Below are 17,864 nucleotides of genomic sequence, written 5' to 3' on the forward strand. Positions count from 1 at the left end.
AAAAATTAGATTTTTTTTATCATAAGATGAATTATTTATGAAAAGTATGACTAAAAACATTGATCGAAAAAACTTCAAGAACTAAAAAGTGTGAAGAACTAAAATGAAAATTCTATGAAACTATAATGAACAAAAACATATTTAACCGATTAAACTATGAAAAGTCTAAAAAAAAGTCACTTTTAACATAAAACTTTTGTCAAAAAAAACATAAAAACTTTCTATTTTACATTTGTTAAAAAATGCCCCTACCATGACCCATTAACAAATAAAACAATAACAATATAGCAATGAATCAATCATTCATAGTATACCCGCTAAAAGAAGAACAACCTTTTTTGTGGATAAAAAGTGTATATATATATATAGATATATATATATGCGGCAATCATTCCAAAAAGCAAGCGCATAGATAAACTCATACTAAATCACATCATTATTATTATAAAGTAAAAAGTGTTCCCTCTGTACTTTCATTCAGGGAATAACATCACAAAAATCATCATCAATCACAAACATGGCCACCGAACCAAAGAAGATCATAATTGATACCGACCCTGGAATCGGTAAATATTTATTTTTCAATAGATTTGCAATTCATTTTACTCTGATTGTAATTATTTTTTGTTTTTTTTAAGATGATGCTATGGCTATATTCGTTGCTCTAAGATCACCAGAGATTGAAGTTATTGGACTTACAACTATCTATGGAAATGTTTACACTACTCTTGCTACTAGAAATGCTTTGCATTTGGTAATGTTTTTATGTGATTTGATGGATTTGTTTTTGTTTTTTTATTGATGAAATTGAGTTTTTGATACTAAATTTTCATTTTTTTTGTAGTTGGAGGTTGCTGAAAGAACTGATATACCAGTTGCTGAAGGATCTCATGTTACATTAACTGTAAGTTTATAAGAATCCATATCTCTACTTTGATCATAGCTGTGTGGAACTAATCTATGAAACACAGACACAGACACCAGACATGATACTGACACTGGCACGTCCACACCGACAATAACTTGAGAAAATGACATAATTCAATGGAATCACGTGAGTCCGACACCGGGACACACTTAATCCAAAGAGTGTTCATGCTTCGTAGATATTAATAGTGTAATTTGAATCATCCGATCTAAAATCAATGGTCAAGATCCGTAATTGTGTATAACTGTGTTATTCTACAACTTTTAGATCAAAGATGTGTCTGGTGTCTGACGATACTGTCATATGTGGTTACATTCAATCATTCTATTTTTTAATTCTTCTACCAGTGTCGATGTGTCATTGTTGTATCTGGTGTTTGTGTGGCTGTGTCAGCCTGTAAAGGCTGCAGCCACAATTGACAGCGACTCAACAATATCAAAGATCTGCGAGTGACTATCGCAATTTAAATCTTTGACCTTGATTATATTGCTGACATTGATTTGTTTTCCAATATCCACAATGACTATTATCTTCTATTATTGTCCATTTTATTTACCTAATTTCAACTTCTTTTTTGGTAACTTCTATAAATGTCATATGAATGTTAGTCTATGTGATCTTTAAGTGGAATACACTCTCTAAATAATTGAAATTCAAATGGGTCCCACTAAATCATGTAGGCCCCGCATAAATTTAGTGGGGCCGTTTATGCTATTTGTAGTACATATTCTGCACACTTGAAATTTTCAGAGAGGCACCCATTCATATAATCTCATAACATCATCATGCATGTTATCTTTGCCTCCCTTAAATCAACCTAAATGGTTCAAAGTTTTGACACTTTTTAAAGTTGGAAAACATAATTTAAACTGTATTTTCTGCACATAGAAATCTGTGTATTCCTTTCAAATGGATTGTAGTTAGTCACCTCACTGATAAGGTCACTTAGAAATTGCAGTATGAAATTAGTATATCTGCAGTATATCGTGGTATTGGACTCGACTAATTATCATAATTGATGTCTCTTTTGCAGAAAGGAACAAAACTTCGCATTGCAGATTTTGTCCATGGTGCAGATGGACTTGGCAACCAAAATTTTCCACCACCAAATGGGAAACCCATTGAAGAATCAGCTGTTGATTTTTTGGTTAACCAAGCAAAAGCTAACCCTGGAAAAATCACCGTGGTCGCATTGGGTCCTCTTACAAATATTGCTTTGGTATGATATCTGTGCAATTTCCAATGTCATTTCGTCATTACTCTACATACTTTGTTTCACTACAAGATTATTTTGGCAGGCTGTACAAATGGACCCGGATTTCGCTAAGAACATTGGGCAGATTGTTCTTCTTGGTGGATCTTTTGCAGTAAATGGCAATGTGAACCCAGCTGCTGAAGCAAATGTAAGTATTTCCGTTTTGTATTCAAATTCTTTGTATAACATCCATAAAATATTATATCATTCACTATTTGATCTATCTAAATCTTCATTTGTTATGATTCTAGATATTTGGTGATCCAGATGCTGCAGATGTTGTATTCACAAGTGGCGCAGATGTACTTGCAGTGGGAATAAACGTTACTCACCAAGTCATGTTGTCAGGTACCCCTTTCCCAAATTTCCTATGCACTCATTTTTTTAGGATTTCGGCATCATGTTCCAGCAATATTTTATGTCACTAATCATGTTCAGCTCAACATATTTCATTAAATGTCTCTCTAACCAAACTAATGTTCTCTGAAAACCTTTTATTGATGGAATTTGGAAATACTGTGGTAGATAACGTAATTCATTTACTGTCTACCATATGCTGAAACTTTTTATTGATGGGAACTTGACATCACTCAAATGCTATGAACATACTGCTATTTTAATTATGGTTCATGACTTCATGTCACTTGTCATGTTCTGCAACATTTGTTTTGATTTACCCTATCCCAAAAACAAAATGACCAGGTTCTGATCGAGAAAAGTTGGCAAGTTCAAAAGGAAAATTTGCTCAATACTTGACCGGAATCTTAGAGGTGTATTTCTCTTACCATTCTGACGCATACAACACCAATGGTATGTCTTCATACTGCATCAAAGAAATGGGAGAGACCTAATCATCTGAATTATTAATTAGTCTGTTTTTTTTATACAGGAGTTTACCTTCACGACCCAACAGCATTACTTGCAGCCGTTGATCCTTCACTTGTAACATGCACAGAGGGTGCTGTTAGAGTCCAAACCAGTGGCATTACAAGGGGACTTACAATACTCTACAATAAACAGAAAAGGTATAAACCACTAGCAGTTTATATAAACCACTAGAAATTTATCTATATTCATATGAATCTTCATGCCCATTTCATAGCAGTTTTCTATCATTTCATACTACATGATGAAGGACTTAGACACCCCCTATAACCAAGTCCATATCATAACACTACTATGGAGGTCCGGCTTCCAAGTAGATGCACTCTGCGTCTACGACACTTCACTCGACCTTTTTCATTTAGTTCCACCATAGTTATCCGTTTCTTAGAGACCGACAACCGACTCTGATACCATTTGGCAAGCAGCACTCAAGCACTTGGGAAACTCTCCATTGAAAACTAGTTAAGGGGTAAGAACTAAGCCAAACTAAGAATCTCATGCTATTCGATGTGAGACTTGGGTATTCCATTATATTCAAGTCCTTGTCACACTTCTGGTTGTCCATTTTGCTATGGATTTTGGATGTCAGTACCCTAGTGTTGGTTGGTGGGTTAGTATTTTCATATATCCTCTACAATTGGGTAGATGGGTTATGGTCGGATTGGTGGCTTGTACCTCCGTATTGGGATTGGTTCAGTTTTTGGCTCCAGATGTTGCGTTTCACCCATAACCTCAGTGTTTCCCACACCGAGTTGGGGTAGCACCTTATTGTAGAGTTAGGAGAGTTAGAAAGTGTTCTCTTGGATGTGCATAAAAACTAGACAAGATAGGATAGAAATGATAACATTAGACAAAGAGTTGGGGTAGCACCTTATTGTAGAGTTAGGAGAGTAGATCAGATAAAGAATAGTTCAGTCTCTAGAATTAGTGGAACACCTTGAAAAACTGTAGGAGAAACTAATAAGAAAATCTTTGAGGTCAATGGTTTGGCTAGAGATATGATTTATGGTAGAATGATATGACGTCATTTGATCCTTGTAGTTGACTCCACCTGGTGTTATAAGGTTTGGTTGTTGGTGTTGTCATGTAACGATAAAATCTCTGAAAAACTAATGTGTTGACATACTATAGATTTGGAGAACCCAATTAGATGGTTTGCTCTCTATTTTAACCGTTTTCAACATTAGTAAAGGGGTTGAACAAAAACCTCTTTGTAATGATCTCTTTGTCTTCATCTTGTATTGTAAATTTTATCAACTTTATCTTTGTGTTACCTTTAATATACGCCACCTCATTTATATCTTTTTTTTCTGTTTGTAATAAACCAGGTTTGCAGAAACCACTGAATGGTCTAATATGCCATCGGTAAAAGTAGCTGTGACAGTTGATGCTCCTAGAGTTGTGAAATTGGTCATGGATCGTCTTTTGTCTTGAAGTATCTGTGAACTCATTTGATTAGAATTATTGATTATTGTCCACCTATTTGTATCTGGTTTCAATGTTTTAAGAAGATTTATGCTCATTTCAAAGCTGTTTTGTTCATTCTTCGTGCTATAATTGTGTTTTAGATCTCTTGAGCATTACTTTTTACTTTACATTTTATTCAGGTTTGAAAGTAAGTTATCATTCTTATTCCAATTATTATACATTGAGTAGCATCCTTGTTATATTTTATTTTGGAGTGCAAATTACTAAAAGGTAAAAATAAAACCTTGTTATATGTCCTGTTGACTTATAACATAAGATTGCATAATATCTTGATATTATGTTCTGCAGAAGATCTTATGCAGAAGTCAATGCATCTTTTTTTTTTTTTTGAAGAAGAGAAGTCAATGCATCTTAGCTACACCTTTAATTCCCTTGGCTATGAATCACAAGTTGATTATTGGAACCAGATGAAGACATGTATGTATTAAGATCATCTTATCACCTAGCTATGACCAATTTAGTTGATAGTGAACATCTCAAAGCTAGTGGAAACTGGATGATCATTTGGCAGCTCGCAGATCAGTCACACCACACGTAAAATAATTTATATGGAGAGTATCATAACATATGAAAAATATCTTCAATCTTGTGCAAAACACGAACTATGCTTTATTATGCTACAACACCTGGAATCTACAAACTGATATCACTGATAAGTGTTTGATATATGACCCTTTGGGAATTTGGTTTCACAGGAGTCTCAAATTGTGGGATGGCTGTTCCGTCGACTATATGAAGGTACATCAAAACTCTGCTCTTTCTCAATGACTGGCAAATGCAAGGATAAGGAGTCTTCTTAGCATACAACATTGTTACACACTAATCATGACTCTAATTGGCTAGCTCCGCCTTTTTGTTTTGCAAAGAGTTGATGCTGATTTCTTGACAACATATAATTGCACGAATTTTGGTATGTGTGCAAGCGCCGAAACAAACATTTTCCTCTTAGTTAGAACCATGTATATCCCTCAAACCCTCAGTGATGCTAAAGGAGAAGCCATGGGATTGCTTTAGTAACTCCATATGTTTGTGATCTTTTCCGGGAAAGAGTAAATCTTGAGATGGATTGCAAATTAACTGTCATTTATATACATAAAGTCCCCACATCTGTTAATTACTTTCTACTGTTACAAATGGCTTTTGCAACTGTCATAACTCTTTTTACTTTTCTTCTTCTTCAACCTCTGTAACCAAACTAAATGTCATAAACCTCTTGAGATGGATTGCAAATTAATGTTGGTCTTTTTACTTTTCTTTTGCAACTGTCATAAACCTGTTAATTACTTTCCTTCTTCTTCTTCTGGACAATGAATTTGGGGTCATTGCTCTTCCCTCCTCTGTAGTTTAAATTACACCGGAAGATATCTTTCAGTAATGTATTTCCCATGTGTGAGCAATGCAGGGGGAGACGAGCAATCACCTGAACTTAGAGCTATTTAAGAAAGTGTGTATATTTAATTTCATTTTTTTCCAACCTTAGCATATGGTTTGTTAGGATACAAGCAAATCAAGATTGTATACATACATCAAATTTGATTATATACATCCGTCTTTCTCTTCTAAGATGTTTGGTAATTTTGAGTGGAACGGGATGAGATGCAAGGATGCAAATCATGGTAGTCTTGGGAGAATGCAATGTTATTCAAGATCCCAAGTATGTAACTTAGCTAGCAAGTTAAGGGACACCAAATCAATTTTAAGTAGAAAGACTAAGGTTTGAGCTTTGAAAATTTGTGTAACCACACTAGATAAGACAATGATGAGGTAATCTTACTTAATCTTACTTAAATTGAAAGCAAGTCTGATAAACATGAATTAGATTTTCTCACAAAAAGTCAAATAGATGTTAATCCTTGCAACAAGAAATAACAACTTTGAGAGAAGAAAATGAGAAACTTAAAAGCCTTCAATGAAGAATCTACAAAAACACTTCAAGGACCAGAGGAATCTTATTTTAACGCATCTGAAGATGAAAGAGATATCTCAAGGAAACAAAATGATGGTCATCTTCCACAGCCTTCAAAGTTACAAAGACAAATGAGATTTTGAAAAATGAGATTGAAGAACTTAAAAATTCTTCACTGCTTTGTCAAAGCCACATAAACTTTTCAAGACATTGTCGGATCACAATCTAGAAGGCTGAGAAAGCTGGTGTCGGTTGGTTCATAACTGAACCATAAAGCATGTCTTTCCAACTCTTCTCCCACTTTCGTTGTCTCACAAGAGTTGAAGTTCAATTAAGAACTTGAACAGATTACAGTGTTTCCCAAAGCTTTCAAAATGTCCACAAGGCGTAATTCAAGTGATTAAATTGTAACAATCAAAGTTCGACAAATACAAGGTCTAAGATTTAAATTCCAACTATACTAAAATAAAATAATAAAACTTATTGAGACTACATTCTTGTCAGAAGATAAATTCTTTGTAATGTCAAACAGATTTTCTTAACAATGAGGAGCGCGAAGCAGTGCTATCAGAGAACACCAATGAATGATTTATCAGCACACAATGTCAGTGTTCTTTGAATTCACCTGAGCTGGAACAGGACTACTACATATTGCCTATATGCTAAATTAGTTTAATCTACAGAAATCTGTTTGTAACATTACAATCCTACAAATCTCATTTGAAAAACATGTAAAAGAATGGAGCTGAAACTAAACCCCACTTGCAGTTGAAAAACATGTATCCTCCTGAGGTGAGATTAGGTATTTTGGTTACAAACAGTGCAGGTGAAAAGTGCCACTTGCGTATAACGAACTTGCGTATATCACTTGGTACTTTATCATTTTTAGTCGTGGGGACTAAGGAATACACTTTTCAATATTGTATTGAACATTATACAAAGGATTGCAAAACTAGAATGTTCAATATTTGGTGGAAGCAGACAAAGAATACTATAACAAAAACAGGGTTCACCTAAGAAAAACCAATGCATTTGAATCTCCATGATACATGACTAACACTGTCCAATCATAATAGTAAGTCATTTACTGCATAATTTTACAATAAATTCTGTCAAATCTTCGCCAAATTATAAGAAATATGGAACACCTGTCCTTGGCCCTCTCATCTGATTATTCTCCTCTGTTTCAGTGAAAAACTTGACTTCTCTCTCCTGTTACAAGAAAATATGCAAGGGTCAATAACCAAAATGCTGGTAACATGTAAGCGTGATCACAGTCATCAAAATCCACAAGCATAAATTATTTCTAAAGACTTCCATCACACCAAGAAATGTTGCAACACTCAAGGGTGCATGTTAAAGGCAGTAACTTTCGTTAGGCCTGAAAGTGAATTATGTAAATTTACCACCTTAATATCAAATTAAATAAATAGTGGGGATACATGATTTGAAGAGAGAATTCAATGGACGAATTCAGCATAATTGCCGCCTTAATGGCATGTAAAAGCCATAGGCCAACTATCACTAACATCAAAAGTTTTATAATAAGTGAGTGTATTTGTTAACTACTTCCATTTTATGAAGTGGCTTAAGTATTGGCTTGAACCAAAATACAGCACAACTCAAAAAGCAGTTGTGCAAACCTAACATAGATACCCCTAGTAGTGAAGGAGCTATATAAGTTAAGAAGACTGCAAATGTAAGCATTTATAGAATAGAATTCGATGCCAAAAATAAAAACCAAATTATAATAATGTTCATGTCAAAATACTACTTGCAGAGAAAACCAAAATAAAGTGAATATTTTTATTTTTATAGTCAAAAGTTGTGTAAATAAATCAAGGGTCATTATATGGCATCACAATTACTCAGTCTCGTATGAAAAAAAAAGTGTTCATGTTGCTTCCATATATCTTCGAAATTTTCACACATAAGACATGATCTCCTCTGCTTCAATTTCTGCATCAAGTCTCCAAAATCTGCAACACATTTGCTGCCCAGTATTTCTGTTCAGTTTTCAGGTCAGATTAATTCCTGTTTGATCTTTGATCTATCCTGCCAGCTGCCGCATACATTATTGTCTCAACACCCCATTTCTGCCATTACCTTTAGAAGGCTGCATCCCCATCTTGCCCAGGGAGTGCTCAGAGATGGCTTTCCAAGGTCTCTGTTGCCTAACCTTGTTGGTGTTTTACCATTCAATTGCCCAAAACATCCTACTATATCAGGCATCTCTGTTCCACTCAGAATTAGGAAAATCTGATCACTGGGAAACCAGAAGCTCTTAGCCGAAAACCTTCCCATGCATTGACATTGACTGATCGCATCCTACTTTATTTTCTAGTGTCCTAAACACCTTTTTTAACATCTTGGGTAACCAGTTCTTCATCCTTACATGATTTTTATTCGGTCAACTGGTTCCGTGATTGATGCACAGGGAAAGTATTTTCAGGGAGATAAGGGGGAAGAAAGGATGACGAAGAGGAGGGCCGGGAAAGAGTTATCAGGAAAAAAATGGAAGTTTCTACTTTGGTGGGGCAAAAAGTCATTCCATATGATTACATACAAATTAGGATTTGTTACCTACTTTTAAGATTAAACATAGAACAAGCATATAGTCCAATCCTACATTTTTCAGCAAATCAAACACACTAGGTCTGTTAATTTGTAGTTTAGCATAAAAAATTAGTATGTTTTATATGTATTATAATTTATAATTTAGATCACAAGTAGTCATAGCTCATTAGTGTTCTGCAATCAATTTTCCACACATTCCCTCTACATTTCATTTCTTTCCTTTTCCATCTAATCCCTAAAATTCAATAGCATCTACAAGAAAATGTAACTCCTATCTAAGTCTATTGATATTTTAATACTGTTTCTTCATAATATTTTATTTATGTTTGTTCAAAGTTTAATGCCATGTTTAACTTGCCTATTTAATCAACACAAAAACCCGTGTGCAAGCACTAGCCCAAGGCCAAGAAAGTTGATTCATATTTCAGACTGATCTTACCAAGCAGCAGCTTGAGGGAAAAAAGAAGTAACCATTTATTCCCATCTCGTTTTTTCTATAATGATCTCGCTTTCACCATCCAATTATAAAAGAAAATCCTATAACATTAAAGCCATCATTTTGAACCAAGAAGAGATAATGTGAAGCATCCAAATCGCTGATTACACCAGTTCTTGATAAATACTGGTATCAGTCATTCAAAACTACTTTCTTTGACACCCCATATGTGTCTGACATTATACATACATCTGTTCCAACTGTATTGGACTTGCCAACTATCCCTCAAGAAGTCTTTCTTTTTGCTGAATAGCACCATTCAAATTTTAAGAATAAATGCCTCTTCTACATTCCTACAACTACAGGAGTAATGAGACATGTAGTCTTGTGTCTCTTGATTTCTTTTATATGGTCATACGTAGAAGAAATACTATTGGATGCTATAAAGAAAAAACGGCATGAAGTAAAAAGTTCCTCCCATATGAGATATACAAAAAACAAAGGCACCACCACATACATCATGAGACCAAATGACAAAACAATCATGATAGTCCTCAAAATATACTTCAAAATAAAAAAAGTGTCGGATGACTCACCATATTTTCATTGAAACTAAGAATAGAAGCTACATTTCCACAGCGGTAACAGTAATTAGGTGCAGACCATACCTGCAAATTTCAAAACGACCAATTAATAAAAAAATGAAACATCAAAGTCTTCTTCAATTTTTAAAAGATTCAGATACTTACGGTTACAAGGCCTTTATCTTGGAACATGTACTTAAGGCCTTCTTGTACAAGTTGATGTGCTCGACAAACAAGATCAAGGTTGTTTATGTGATTGAACTGCACGAAAAGAATGTGTCTGTAAAATCCACACATAATGTTCAATTCAATAAGAAATTGACAATTCATTACATTACCTCAGATGTAACCCGGGATCCAAATAGCCAGCCTGCTCCACGTGGACTGACTGCCCATGTTTCAATATCTTCGGGATCACTCCACATTAGATCACAAAATGGCCCCTCATGAGGAATTTCACAGTTCCTCTCAATGACTCTTATCTGCCATAAATTTTATATTACTATATTTTAAGCAACATACATAGTTGTTCACCTTTAAAAAAGTAACAAAAATTTTAGCTATACAATTAACAGTAAATTATCCAACAATAGCATATAAAGTGCTATCTTATAGTAGTGCTGAGACATTAAATTATAGAATATAGTATTTCGGTTTCAAGACTAACATTTTTTTATTGTTAAGAATTTAAAATAAACCAAACATGTACATCAAAATGAAACTAGAGGAATTCTGAAGTCAAACTGTCATAACACAACAGAGTTTGTCTGGTTTGAAAAACAAATTGGTTTTCATTTCATGTTTTGACTTTTAAGTACAAAAATGTCACCTTGATTATTCCCACACAGATCTTGATATTGGGAAATAAACTGAAGCGTGAAATTAAGGTATTTTTGTAAAATATAAGTAAACATGAAAACAGAAAACATGTTTTCAAATTCAAACCAAACAGGCCATTGCTGATACCTCTTTGATTTACTAGCATAGAGTAAGGAAATGAGATATAAATATCATCCAATTATGTGCAGTATTATCAATATATGCAAATAGTAATATTCTATGTTTATGAAGTCAGGGAAGCACGGGGCAGAAAGGAGAATCAAGATTAATTTAAGAAAATCATGTACGCTATGAAACCAAAGTCAAAGAGGTATCAGAAATACATGCTTGTCATATAAACATCTCAGCCCTTATATATGATGTCGTAAAACTGTGAACAAGTTCACATACACAATACCAAGGTATAATTTTGCAAAATCTTAGTTTGACAACATGTAAGACATCTGGCCAATATAAACTCGCAAGTTGGCATGGCACACATTTAGTTTTGCTTAATTTTAATTTTGAAAACAAAACAGCTTTTTAGACCAATTCTTTGTGCCATTCTTATTATGTTATAAATAAAAAATGATCCAAATGTACTTGGTCCAATACTTATTATTGATTTTGACCAGCAGCTGAGAAGGGAGCTAGAGAACCTGGTCAATTGTTCGTATGTCTGGAGAAAGGCCGCCGTGAACACAAAGCACCTGGGTAAACCAAAGCATATGAGAAAGTTATGTTTTCTTAAAGCAGAATTTTAAAATAAAAAACTCATGCACTAATTACATAAGCATAGGGAATAGAGAAAGGAGTAGGGAGGGAAAGAGTAAAAGAGATTTACAGTTCCATCTATAATTGCAGAAAGTGTAAGATAGTCGAAAACATCGGTACAGTATCGCCAAGCATTAGCATTTCCATACTTTCTCTGGCATTCATCATAAAATCCATAGACCTAGCACAATATTAAATTACAAAATTAACATAAATCGGCATCACAAATTTTCACATCTCTAATTTCTAATCTTAGAATTTTCCCCTTTATCATCTAATCTATAAGATCTCGTAACAGAAATCCATAAATTTTGACATTTCTTACAATTGCAAGAGCAGAAGTGAAAAGGCAAAACTAGAATGATAGTTCACAAGTCCTTACACCACTGAATCAATCAAGTATATAATCAATAGATTCCTAATTTATTTTGACAAATCAAAATCACTTAATTTTATCAAGTTACCAACCCAGTCCAGCTATAGAACCTGATCCCAAAAGGCCTATATATGTCCCCAAAAACGCATCATTAGCTTCCTATAATTGTCAGATAGTGGTTATGGTGGTGTTGTAGCGCTATAGCATAGCGGAATTTGAATAAACTACTACTTTCCACAATTCAGAACGGACAACATTGGCTTGCTAGAATGACATGAAGCAGAAACCTTTAATAATTCCCCATCTACTGCATAAGTGGTCTACTTAACCCTACAATAATTAATGTCGGGTATGATATCCATGTACATTAAACACATACCTGTGTGAGTTGTCTACTTTCATGGTTTCCACGTAGAAGAGTAATATTAGCTGGGTATCTACAAAAGCAAACAAAAATTAAAAAGATGCTTAAATAAAAGGCGAAGTATTTAGAAAGCCACGATAACTCTAAGATTTGAGATCCAAACACCTATGTGGCCTTGACAATTCATGATGAAGGCGCGACATGACACTGTATATGTTGTTACATTCAATAATTGGAGACACCGTCCAGTCTCTCAAATTATTATCAGTGTCAACATGTTAGTGTCAGTATGTCATATATGTGTTGTTCAAAAAAAAATATGTCATATATGTGTCTGTGTCTATACTTCATAGCCAAATAAGACCAATAAATTAGAAAGTCACAACTACAAAGTGGCTACAATATTACTCAAAGTCACATGAACACAAGCCAGGTTAAGACATATGCAAGCAAGCAAGCATAACCAAAGCAACATACCTAGCTTTTAGAAGCAAAAGGATGGTGAATACTTCAAGACTATTATAACCACGATCAACAAAATCGCCCTAACACACATTTAGCAAGACAAACAAATTCATCAAAACTACATAACAATAGCATCATCCAGATCCAACTGTACATAACATAGTAGAATACCATAAAAATGTAATTAGTCTCGGGCACGTGACCACCGGTCTGGAAAAGTTTCATTAGATCATGAAACTGACCGTGAATGTCACCACAAACAGTTACTGGACTATTGACAGGTTGCACATTAGACTCCTCAATTAGGATCTCTTTAACCTGAAACATTCATAATCACTTTAATTTCAAATTTAAACTAAAAAAAATCAAGAAAATAAATAAATAAAAACCAGCACAATAATAAAACAATAATAACAGAAAATTTCGTTGATAAATCTTGATCAGAACCAAACTATACCCTAAAATTTCACTCTCTAATACACATAATAATGCGTAATAATTGAGTAATAATAATAAATATTAAAATTGCGGTGCAAAATTAAACACGTAACGGATTTGAAATTGAGGAATAATTAAGCATGAATCTTGAAGAAGTGATTGAAATTGAAAAATGAAAGTGAAAGTGAAACCCTAGAAAGTGAGAGAGAGAGAATACGTATTCGCAGAGAAGTTGAAGTTCGTCTTCGAGAAGGTGTTGGCCATCTTTAACCTTAGAGATCCACTGGTCCAAATCCATTTCTCAGTGACAGAGTTTGTTTCTCTCTCTTCTCCGTCACGGCGCTGTTAAAATATGAATGAAATGTACCAAAAGAAGAGGAGAAGGAAGAAACGAGGCTTTCGATTCTACTACTAACAATTATACTTTCCCTCCAGTCAAACTAAAACATTTCACACCTAAGCTAATATAACCCTTTTTATTTTTTAAGGTAAGTAATTTCGTCAAAAAATATATATTGATATGTCTGGTATTTAATGTACCTAAAAAGTGTATTTTTGTTTATATTTGTGTCTGGAGGGAGTAAGTAATAACATTTTTTTTATATCAAAGGTAAGTAATAACATTTTGATAAACCAATTTTTAGTGATTTCATTGTAGTAATAATTTAGTAAAAAATTAAGTGATGATAGGTAAGTAATTACATTAATAAACCAATTTATCTATCTGAGCTTATCTCAATTGGTAGGATATCGCATTATATGTGCAGAGTCGGAATTCGAACCGCCGACACTCCAGTTATTCAGTTAGATTTTCTATGCACTAAGATACTTGAAAAAAAAAACATTAATAAACCAATTTTTAGTGATTTCATAGTAATAATTTAGTAAAACAATTTATATTGTTATTATTTGTATTTTGTTGTCACTAGATGAAGTTGGATATATCATTAAAACTCACATAAAGTGTGAGGTCTTGGGTTTAATTGAAAAAGATATTGGTATTGACAAGTGAGCTAGGACTAAACTATTAGTATTTTCAAGATATTCTGAAAAATGCTTATATTTCACCAATGTGATGACTGTTAAAGTTGATTAAAAATAAAAATTGGATTAAAATAAAATTATTATAAGTATATTTCACAATTGTGATACTCAAATTTGATTAAAAATAAAACAAAAGTTCCCATTAATCAAACATTATTAATTATAAGTATATTAATTTCACCAATGTGGTACTCAATTTTCCTTTGATTGATCATAAAAGAAGGTAATAGGTGCCAGTAAAAAGATGTAAACATAAAACATAGATTTACAAAAATTAATTAACAATATTTTTGTGAAGGAAATAATAAATACATTTATATGAATTAAATTAAATTTAAAAATAGATATTATGTTTAGAAAAAATAAATCCATGCATGAACTATAAAAAGATGGACATTCATAGTATTATTTTTTGTGCACTTCGGTGTATAGCAAAATATTATCTAAATTATCTCTGTAAATTTTGTTTATCCAAATTTCAAATTAAAAAAAAAAAAAAAAAAGAGAGAACCGTAAACATTTAAAAAAAAAAAAACCAAAATTGATAATTATTTTTTAGTTTTCGTTTTATCATAGTATGCGATTTAAATATTCTAAATAAGATGTGGTGAGAGTTTCAATATCTAACTCTTATTTACAAAAAAAAAAAATTGGTTGAGAAGAAAGAATTTATTCCTCCATGTGAAAATTTCACCCTCAAGGTGAAATAATGCTAGCTAACAACATCTAATCTGAAAAAACACTAACACTTAGTGCCATTGATCGATAGAAATATAGAAAAGAGAATATAATGATATCTAATCCAAAGAAATATATATTAGTTTATGAATAGCCCATTATTATAGTGAGATGAATAATTTTTAAGAAAAAATATGGGAAATTAGGATAATATTTAGAAATGGTGAAATAATGTTTGTTCCTATGAAATGATTTCTATAAATTACAAAAGTTTATAAATAGCTCTTTGATTCCTTAAAAAAAAAAAAAAGCTCTTTGATTAACAAAAAACATCATTAATATATTTATTAGTTTTTTTTTTGACAAAATTAATATATTTATTAGTTAAGTAAATCGAAACAATTCAAATTGACAATGTACTATAAAAGCTTGCAAATCCCAGCTTCAAAGGAGACTCTCTTTGAACTTCACAACCTTGATCAACCTCCTTTGCAGCTGCAAAGGTTGATTCCTGATGATGTTTGTGTCCTATTTATCTTTATTAATTTTTTTCTCTGTCTTTTCTCTATTGTACAAAATCAAAAAGTTGAGTAAACAAAAAATAACAAAAAAAGTTCATAAAAATAGAATTATTACCGACATAGATACAGACATCCGCACGGACACTGACATATCGATATTGATGATAATTTGAAAAAATAACATAATTCAATGTAATTATAAGTATCGGTGTAGGACACTACACGTATCCGGTGTCCGACACTGGAACACGCCCAATCTGAGAAGTGTCGTGTCTGTGCTCATATTGTTCACGTAATTAAAGCATGCAGTTGAATAAACAAACAAGCACACTGAATATGACTACGAAAAATCAGCGTTAGAAAACAAATCCTAGCCAGATATTGTGGCGACACAACACTGATTCATCTTCATCTTATCAACATTACTCACCACTTGCCAATCCAAAATCTTGGTAACGTTTCAATCACTCTATTAAGGATAGACTCATCACTTTCTATCTCATGATCTTTGTCTCCTCAACAATACAACACCAACGCCCCACCACCACATTAAATTCTACTCTTTAACAGGAAAATCATTCACCAACTTATTAGCTGATTAATGACCATGTCGAATTCTACCTATTCAAGTTCAAGTGAATACCTCGAAACCCTCTTAACCTCAGCTAAACCCTTCCTCCGAAACGAACTAAATTCTATAGACACCAACCTCCCCTCCTTAATTGCCATCCTTCGTTCCGTTGGTGCATCTGAATGTTGGCACAAACATGGAACTTTCCTTGAACACCTTATCGATATATTCCGAATTCTCCACCTTTGGAAATCACCTCATGCTGTCTCTCTTTGTGGACTGTTCCACTCAGCATACTCCAATTCATACGTTAACCTTGCGATCTTCAATCCTTCAACTAGTCGTGATGTTGTTCGTGGACATGTTGGTGTAGAAGCTGAGCGCTTAATTCATTTGTTTTGTGTTGTTCCTAGACAATCTCTTATTCATGATGATCTTCTTTTTCAGTATTCTGATTTGGAGCTTCGTCATGATCTTGAAAAATCAGAATTGTCTTTGAGGAATGCAAAGGAGAAGGGGGTTTTTAATAAGGATGAAAGTTGGAGGAAGAAATTGCAGGGTCTTGTTCCTTTCGATGGAGTAAAAGTGAAGCATATTCGTACAGGTGAAGATGTGAAGCTTTCGAGGAGAGTTGTTGCGGTTTTTGTTATGATGACTATGGCTGATTTTTGTGATCAGCTTTTTGGTTTTCAAGATATGTTGTTTGAGAATTTTGATGGTAGGCTTGAGTTTAAAGGGAACAATTTTGGAGCTGTTTGGCCTGGAAATGGTAAACCGGGTTTGTGGTTGAATTCAATTTCGAGGATGGGAGCTATTTATAATTTGATTTTGAGAGAGGAAGAGATTTTCTTGGAAGAAAAGAAGACAAAATTAGGAGTTAATGTTGTTGATTCTGAGAGAGATGAAGATATTGAGTTGGTTTTGCCGCCGGTTTGCAATAAATGTACAAAGGTTTTGGATGCAGGGGATCAAATAATTGCAAGGGATTTGTATTGGGAAGCTTTAATTTGTGAAGAAGGTTTGGAGAGGATTGAGGAGTTGTTGGTGAAGAGTATTGAGAAAAACCCCTTTGTTGGAGAACCACATGTGGTGTTGAGTCAAGTTTATTTGACAAAGGGGAGATTTGAAGAGGGTGAGAGAGAAGCTGAGAGAGGATTGACTCTTTTACTTGAATGGGGATGTCATTGGGATAAAAGGGTTTCTTGGGAAGGTTGGATTGCTTGGACTAGAGTTTTGTTAATGAAGGCAAAGGAGAAATCATGGCCGAATACTTCATGGGGTATCCTCAATTTGGGTCTTGTAAAGTAAGGTAACTTGAGTTAGTTGGGTATATATGTGGCTTCACATATGAAAATAATTCTTGGTTTGAATTACATAGGTATGTGTTTAGAAGTCAAATAAATGAATGGAGTATACAGTAATGTTTATTTCATTCTATCTGTATTCTGTACTACCAGTGATCTTTGATATCCTAGGTTTATTGTCCAAGAATAGGTTTGTTTGTAGTCCATAGTATGAAACTTGTGAATGTGAAGCATGATAAGGTGAATTCTATTGTTTTCTTTTTACAAAAAGAAAAAGCGAAAGCTGAAAGAGTTTGAATGAATCTAGTGCAGTTCAACATTGAAATGCTATAAAGATTATGTAATCAAATCAAATAATATACATAAACTCTCCATTCAAAAGGATTTTCACCAGTGCTCTAGCATATGTTTGGAAACACTTGTTTCCACGGTGAAAATCCACGGCAAGCCT

General features: G+C 33.5%; 3 protein-coding genes across 3 annotated transcripts; 2 read left to right on the plus strand and 1 right to left on the minus strand.

Moving 5' to 3' along the window:
• The first annotated feature begins 297 nt into the window (after positions 1–297).
• On the plus strand, positions 298–4,706 carry LOC123909288 (probable uridine nucleosidase 2). The gene is made up of 9 exons (XM_045960108.1): positions 298–566; positions 639–754; positions 845–904; positions 1,962–2,147; positions 2,227–2,331; positions 2,435–2,531; positions 2,886–2,993; positions 3,073–3,208; positions 4,397–4,706. The coding sequence occupies exons 1-9, from the start codon at positions 518–520 to the stop codon at positions 4,500–4,502; spliced, it is 963 nt and encodes a 320-aa protein (XP_045816064.1). The 5' UTR covers positions 298–517; the 3' UTR covers positions 4,503–4,706.
• Positions 4,707–7,309: 2,603 nt separating this feature from the next.
• Positions 7,310–13,744, minus strand: LOC123909311 (phytochrome-associated serine/threonine-protein phosphatase). Its single transcript, XM_045960139.1, has 10 exons — positions 13,513–13,744; positions 13,029–13,175; positions 12,870–12,937; positions 12,408–12,465; positions 11,723–11,833; positions 11,538–11,588; positions 10,398–10,541; positions 10,225–10,320; positions 10,072–10,143; positions 7,310–7,674 (listed from the first exon to the last, which is right to left on the minus strand). Exons 1-10 carry the CDS (start codon positions 13,591–13,593, stop codon positions 7,591–7,593), a joined length of 912 nt encoding a protein of 303 aa, XP_045816095.1. The 5' UTR covers positions 13,594–13,744; the 3' UTR covers positions 7,310–7,590.
• A 2,127-nt stretch (positions 13,745–15,871) lies between these two features.
• On the plus strand, positions 15,872–17,665 carry LOC123910570. The gene has a single exon (XM_045961733.1). It carries the CDS (start codon positions 16,140–16,142, stop codon positions 17,415–17,417), a length of 1,278 nt encoding a protein of 425 aa, XP_045817689.1. The 5' UTR covers positions 15,872–16,139; the 3' UTR covers positions 17,418–17,665.
• The last annotated feature ends 199 nt before the right edge of the window (positions 17,666–17,864 follow it).

Source organism: Trifolium pratense, linkage group LG1, assembly GCF_020283565.1.
Source record: "Trifolium pratense cultivar HEN17-A07 linkage group LG1, ARS_RC_1.1, whole genome shotgun sequence".
Lineage (NCBI taxonomy): Eukaryota > Viridiplantae > Streptophyta > Magnoliopsida > Fabales > Fabaceae > Trifolium > Trifolium pratense.

Coding starts and splice junctions, on each gene's coding strand:
- LOC123909288 (XM_045960108.1), top strand. CDS start 518: ATGGCCACCGAACCAAAGAAGATCATAATTGATACCGACCCTGGAATC. Junction 2,332..2,434: donor ACCCAGCTGCTGAAGCAAAT/GTAAGTATTTCC, acceptor TTATGATTCTAG/ATATTTGGTGATCCAGATGC. Junction 2,532..2,885: donor TCACCAAGTCATGTTGTCAG/GTACCCCTTTCC, acceptor CAAAATGACCAG/GTTCTGATCGAGAAAAGTTG.
- LOC123909311 (XM_045960139.1), bottom strand. CDS start 13,593: ATGGATTTGGACCAGTGGATCTCTAAGGTTAAAGATGGCCAACACCTT. Junction 10,542..11,537: donor ACATACGAACAATTGACCAG/GTTCTCTAGCTC, acceptor AATTTATGGCAG/ATAAGAGTCATTGAGAGGAA. Junction 10,321..10,397: donor GATCCCGGGTTACATCTGAG/GTAATGTAATGA, acceptor CTTTTCGTGCAG/TTCAATCACATAAACAACCT.
- LOC123910570 (XM_045961733.1), top strand. CDS start 16,140: ATGACCATGTCGAATTCTACCTATTCAAGTTCAAGTGAATACCTCGAA.